The following is a 6,207-nucleotide window of genomic DNA, read 5'->3' as shown; positions in this document are numbered from 1 at the left end:
TCTCCTCTCACCTCACTGGCTGGACCTTCCTCTTTCCAATCTCTAAATAATAGTGTGCCCTTGTGCTCAATCCTTGGACTTCTCCGTGTGCGCTCACCCCCTGTGATCTTGTCTAGCTACACAAGCTTTAAGCAGCAAGTCCAAAATTGCATCCCCAGCCTCGGCCTCTCTCCTGAGCTCCCAGCTTGTATGTTCAACTGCCGACCCTGCAGGATCCTCACGTGACTAATAATAGGCATTGCAACCTAACCGGCCCAGCTGAACTCTTGGGCTCCACCCTCCAAACATGCTTCTCCGTCATGCTTCACCACCTTAGTAAAAGACATTATCTGCCCACAGTCATGCTTAAAACCTGGTCAGTCCCGAGATCTAGGAATCTGTTAAACTCTATTCTAGTACAGAGTTTCTCAACCTCGGCACTACTTCGGGCCAGACAGGGCTTTGTGGGGGGCTGTAAAATGTTTGGTTTGCTCCTCCAGAAGGCAGCAGGATCCACGGACAGGTGCCAGACCCACTCAGCGTCAGTGCTCCTCGTACCGCGGACCTCAACGCGGTGCTGGCGCGGGGGCCGGGGCGATGTGCTGCGCAGGGAGCTGATGGTAAACCTGTGGCTCACGGGCAAGCAGCCTTGGTACAAGCCTAGACGGTGCAAGTTTCTCTACCACCAGGTGCCAGTACTACCCTCTCTCTCGCCGTGACAAAAAAATGTCTGAACAGTGCAGCCCAGCGGGCACTAGGACCCCGCGCGGCGCCGCGCCCGGCAGGGGGTTGGGGGGAATCCGCTCTTTCTAGTCTCCGGGAGCCAGGCTGCGGCCACTTGTGCGATCCCGGCCGCACCGCGGCCGCCCGGCCCCTTTCCGCAGGATGAGCCGCAGGTTCACCGTCACCTCGCTGCCCCCCGCGGGGCCCGCCGGGACCCCCGACCGAGAGTCCCACGGGCATCCGGCCGCAGATTTCCGCCACCTCTCTGGGGAAGACGCCAAAGGTAGAGGCCGCAGGGGGCGGGGCCTGAGGGGTGGGCGGGGCGAGAGAAGGGCGGGGCCACGGTGGGCGGGTCTTCTGCTGTCGGGGGCGGGGGTTCCAACCGGAGGCCTGGGAGCGGAGAGGAGCAGAGACCGGGCGGGGGGTGGGGGGGTGGGGGGGAAGGGGATGGGAAATTGTGAAGGGAGGAGCCAGATTTGAGGTGGGCGTGGCCAAGGGAAGAGATTGGAGCCCGAGGGGAAGGGCTGAGTCTTGTGATGGAGAGGGTAGAGTCCAGGGGGGCTGGGCTGCTGCTGGGCACTAAAGGGGCGGGGTCATCTCGGGTAGGAGGTGGGACCAGGGGGGGAGAAGGTGGAACCAAGGAAGGCGGAGGGCGGTGTGATTAAGGGTTGGGTACAGAGACAATGGGAGGAGGTAGGACTAGCTTGGTTTGGGGACAGAAAAGGGCGGGACCAGAGGGAAAGGGTTTGGGTCAGGAGATAGGGGTGAGGTCAGGGTTGGGGTAGGGTTGGGGGTGGGAGGAAAAATGAGTTCGCGTCGCTGAGGCGGGTGCTGGGTCCATCGGTCATTGGTGCCTGGCAGATCCTCCAGTCTTCGGCCTTCCTGGAGGTGTCGTGGACAGCGCCGGGTAGCCGGGAGAAAGAGAAGTTTGTTTAGACTCCGGTCAGCTAGATCCTGGGAAGATGCTATGAGGACTCCAGTCCTGACGCTCAGGGACCCATTTAGCTCCCTTTGCTCCAGGGCCAGAAGGGTTAGGTGGAGCCAGTTCAGGAGGGTTTGGGGGCGTCTTCTTCGAGGGCCCAGTGCAGCAGTATTGTAATGGAAGTTACAGGCAGTGTACAGAAGAGAGGAGGGGCAAGATCCTTTTAGCCTTCGGTGAAGAATAGACATCCTGTATGCCCACACTCTGCAGGGGCCCTTGTCGGGGGTCTCTTCCCTGACTCTGGCGGCTCAGGTCTGGAAGGAAAGTGGCAAACCCGCCTGGAGTGGCCCCCCTGCGGGAGGAGGCAGTGCCTCCTAGGGCCGCCAGGGGTCGCTGCTGAGCCGCAGGTGAGCTCACCCTGACTCCAGCAAAACTGAGCACCCCAAACCCTAGAGGGGCCCTTCAGGGGTTTCCTTGACGAGTCCCCTCATTATATAGATGACCAAATTGCGACCTAGATTTCCACAAGGTTCCAGCCCATGAACCAACCACTTGCTGGGTATGGCTGCTCGGATTTCTTGGGCTCCTTCCACTCTTCATCTTTTCCATAATCTGTCTGATTGCTTTCTCATTTTTATGAATGTCCTTATCATCCTTCCAGATTCAAAAGTCAGAACTTCAGGAGCCATTCTCAATGCCTCATTTTCTCTCTTCAATGAATGGGTCTTCACGTCTTTACCACTCCACCTCCAAAACTCCTGAGTCTGACCACATCTCCCCTCCTGTCAACATTACCCTGGTCCAAACCTCCATCGTCTGTCACATGGCCACCGCTGCAGCCTCCTCACTGGTCTGCTTACCTCCAATCCCACCCTAACTGTACTCCATACACACTCCCCATTGCTTTAGGATAAAGACCAAACTGTCATTCAAACATTTACTTCCTGGACTCCTGGTATACTTGTCTGTGTTCATCTCCCTACCTCCAGTAGCCAGGGAAACTCCTACTCACTCTCTAAGTTATAGCTCATTTAGCCTCTTCTGAAAAACCTTTTCACTTTCCCTCGCTCTGAGGCAGAGGCAGTCATTCCTTTTCTGCCCATCCACTGCACCATTAGAGCACATGTCCCAATGGATGGAGGTTATTTACTTGTGTGTCCCCTTTTCTAAAAAGTTTGCTTTTTTATTATTTTAATTTATTTACTTATTTATTTTTGAAGTACAGTTGACATACAATATTATGTTAGTTTCAGGCGTACAACATAATGTAACTTATGAAGCGATCACCATGATAAGTCTAGTAACCATCTGTCACCATACAACGTTATTATGATATTATTGACTATATTCCCTGTGTTGTGTATTATATCCCAGCGACTTATTTATTTTGTAACTGGAAGATTGAACCTCTAATCCCCTTCACTTTGTTCACCAATCCTTCCACCCCCTCCTCTCTGGTAACCATCAGTTTGTTCTCTGTATTTATGGGTCTGTTTCTGTCTTGTTTTGTTTGTTCATTTGTTTTATTTTTTTTGGATTTCACATATAAGTGAAACCATACGATATTTATCTTTCTCTGTCTGACTTGTTTCACTTTGCATAATACCCTCTAGTTCCATCCATGTTGTCACAAGTGGCAAGATTTTATTCTTTTTTATGGCCGAGCGGGGACCGTATTCTTTTATCTCTGTGTTCCGAGTCCCAAGCCCACAGCCTGGCGCTTAGCAGGGACTTAATGCTCACAGACGAGGGGAGGGAAGGGCTGCAGGCTCCTCCTTCACCTACCCCTTCCCCTGCCTCTCTCCTCCCATTCCTCACCCCCTGGCCTGAGAATAAGACGGCCCCTCTCTCTCATCTCAGCTTCAGTTTTGGGGGTGCAGGTGTCTGTGCAAACTGTATGTGAATCAGGGAAGCTGTGTGCCTGTGGCAGAGGCAGTGTGCGTGTGTTTGTGTTTCTTGAGGGAGGAGCATCCCACGCTAGCTCTGATGACCTGTGGGGTGGTCAATGAGTCAGTACTTATGTGTGTCACTGTGTGCCGGTGTGTTGATGGGCATGTTGATGTGTGCATTTCTGTGTCTATCTGTGGGGTGGGTACCTGTGTGCTGAATTTATTGGAAGTTCCATCTGGAGAGTGATTTGGTGACCTTTAACCTCTTGAGGACCTGACACAGCCCCCAGTACCTCCTCCTTCGTAGGTTGCTGTGTGGGGAAGTGGATAAGGGCCCCCTAGGGAAACCAAGCATCTGATGCTATCTTTCCCCCAGCTGTTCTTGTATCAGCCCTCTGGCCCCAGGGAGGTACTCTCCCCACCTTTTGTCCTTACCCAGGCCCACAGGGAGAGATGACAGCTTGTGAAGGTGGGGGAAGGCTTGGGAGAGGTTTTGCAGGTCACTTGTATATGAGCATTGCCTTTCATTCTGGACCAAAGGAGTGGAGTTTGTTCCCGGAGGTGCTTCTTGCTGCCAGGGAACACGACTTACGGGGGTGAAAGAAGCAAGTCAGAGGCTGAGCCTTGAATCTACCAGTAACCCTCCACTGCAGCCCCCATGCCTCAGTTGTCTCATCTGCGCCATGGGAAGATTGATGGTGACTTGTCTGGGTTGAAGTGGACCTGACCATTTGTTACAACTCTGAGCTACTCCCCTGTCCCTTTAAACCACTCCCTGCTGTGCCTCAGTTCTCATGGAGGAAGGCAGGGTACTAGAAAGAGCCCTGGGACTGGGTTAAGACTAACATGAGTTGGAATGTGTCCCCACAGAGTGAGAGGGAGCCAACTTACGCTAGGGGAATGGAGCAACATCACAATATAGCTCATCCACACTCTAGCTGGGACTCTGTGTATGGTCTTGCTTCCCCTCTCTGGACCTCAATTCCTTCATCTATAGTATACAGGAGTTGACCAGGAAACTATATGAAGGCCTTTCTAGCCATAACCAGGCTAAGATTCTTTGGTGATCTAGAATGGTGAAGTTCTCTGCCTTTCCTGTACCCAAACCTCATGTTTCAGTCTGTCTATAAATTGGGAAGAATGACACTGGATTATTGGGTAAATGTCTGACCTAGAGGGCTCCTTGGTCCAAGGAGTTCTCCAGCCACCCCATCCTCAAGCCAGGGCTCAAACCTCGCTGCCCAGTACCTCAGCCCAAGGTGAGCCCTGGGAATCTCCATGGCAACAAACTGGTTATGAACGTGGCTGCAGTTGCCATGGTGATAGGCCTCTCTCTCTCTCTCTCTCTCTCATCCCTCTCATCTCCCCTCCCCTCTTCTCAATGAACCAGAGAGATCTGCAGGCCTCAGCTCTCCAGGTGGGGTGGAGGTGCAGGGTGGGTGCAGTGAGAAGGGGGTCCAGATTGAGAAAGAGGGAAGATGGGCTGAATCTGTAGGAAAATGGGGGATTGTTGGGGTGCCATTGTCATGGTGACAGGGCTGCAGCCTGTTAATTAAGCCCCCGGTTGCCACGGAGACGATGGTGGTTGACGTGCTCTGCCGTGAGCCCTGTGTGTGGGGTGTGCTGTGCGCTGGACTCATCAATTCACTGTGAGGGTTTTGGGTCTGGAGAACGGGCATGCAGGTGGGGAGGGAAGAGCAAAGGAGGGGGCTCAGGGCCTTGGCGCCACGAGGTCAGAGCTGGGGGTGGGTGGGTTAGGTCCTGGGGTAATGATATGGAGATAAGGATGGATAGGGACTGAGTCACGAGGAGGGACACTATGCCTGCCTCCCATGGAAGGATGACCCAGTCAGGTGGCACTTCCTCCAAACAGCTCCTCTTTCTGGTTCAGTGGATGGAGCCCCAGGCTGGAGGTCGGGGAGCTGGATTCTAGTCCCCAGTCTGCCACAAGTTCACCCCATGAAGAAAATTTGTATCTTTCTATTTCCAGACTAACTTCCCCATAAATGGGGAGTGATAAAAAAATAATTTATAAAAGTCTCTTCCAGTTCCCAAATTCTGAAACTTAGGAGGCAGCTTTCCTGAACATTTTTCTCTCTGAGAAGTGTAAGGTGGGAGAGTGGATCAGTTTTAGGGACTCAGAGTTCAGAAACAGGACCCTGCTCAGCTCCACATCTTGTGTGCTTTCGTGAGAGGGTTCTCCTCTTCCTAGATCTTCCTAGAGCTCTGGGTGGGGATGGGGTGCTGAGCTGGAGCTCATGTTCTTTGGGCTCAGAGCTGAGGGACACCTTGCTGGTGACCTTACTGTCCAAGGCCAAGGTGGCAGTGCGTGAGGTACCTGCAATGTGTTTTCTGAAAGCCTCACTGCAGAGCATTGGCCTGAGGCTAGAATAGGGACCAGTCTCCTTGAAAGATGGGGGGTGTGAATTGAAGGTCTGGGGCTTACCCTTGGGGCTGCAACTTCACTTGGTCTGGGCTCCTTAGGAAGGGCTCCATGACATTAGTCTGAGATGAATGGGGAGAGTACTAAGAGTTTTCAGGGAGAGAGAGAGGAAGCTCCCTGGATTATGCAGCCTCACCGTTTCATTTTGAAGACGGGGATACTGAATCCCCAAGAGAGGACCTCAGTTTGCCCATGGATATGTAGAGTTTTGGAGCAAAGGACAGGGCGGCAGCGTTATTTTTTGAATCCCA

General features: G+C 53.1%; 1 protein-coding gene across 2 annotated transcripts in view; it reads left to right on the top strand.

Moving 5' to 3' along the window:
• Positions 1 to 780: 780 nt before the first annotated feature.
• Positions 781 to 6,207, top strand: part of SLC12A5 (solute carrier family 12 member 5) — a gene marked incomplete at its 5' end in the record, with an annotated part of 37,897 nt that continues 32,470 nt past the window's right edge. The window contains one exon of one of the 2 annotated variants that reach the window (XM_081149793.1): positions 781 to 985. In XM_081149793.1, the coding sequence (XP_081005919.1) occupies positions 865 to 985 (121 nt within the window). The remainder of the gene's footprint in view (positions 986 to 6,207) is intronic. The other variant, XM_081149792.1, reaches the window with a different exon arrangement.

Source organism: Miniopterus schreibersii, assembly GCF_964146895.1.
Source record: "Miniopterus schreibersii genome assembly, chromosome: 10".
Classification (NCBI taxonomy): domain Eukaryota; kingdom Metazoa; phylum Chordata; class Mammalia; order Chiroptera; family Miniopteridae; genus Miniopterus; species Miniopterus schreibersii.
The sequence above is the reverse complement of the archived record's forward strand: the minus strand, read 5'-3'. Positions and strand labels throughout refer to the sequence as shown.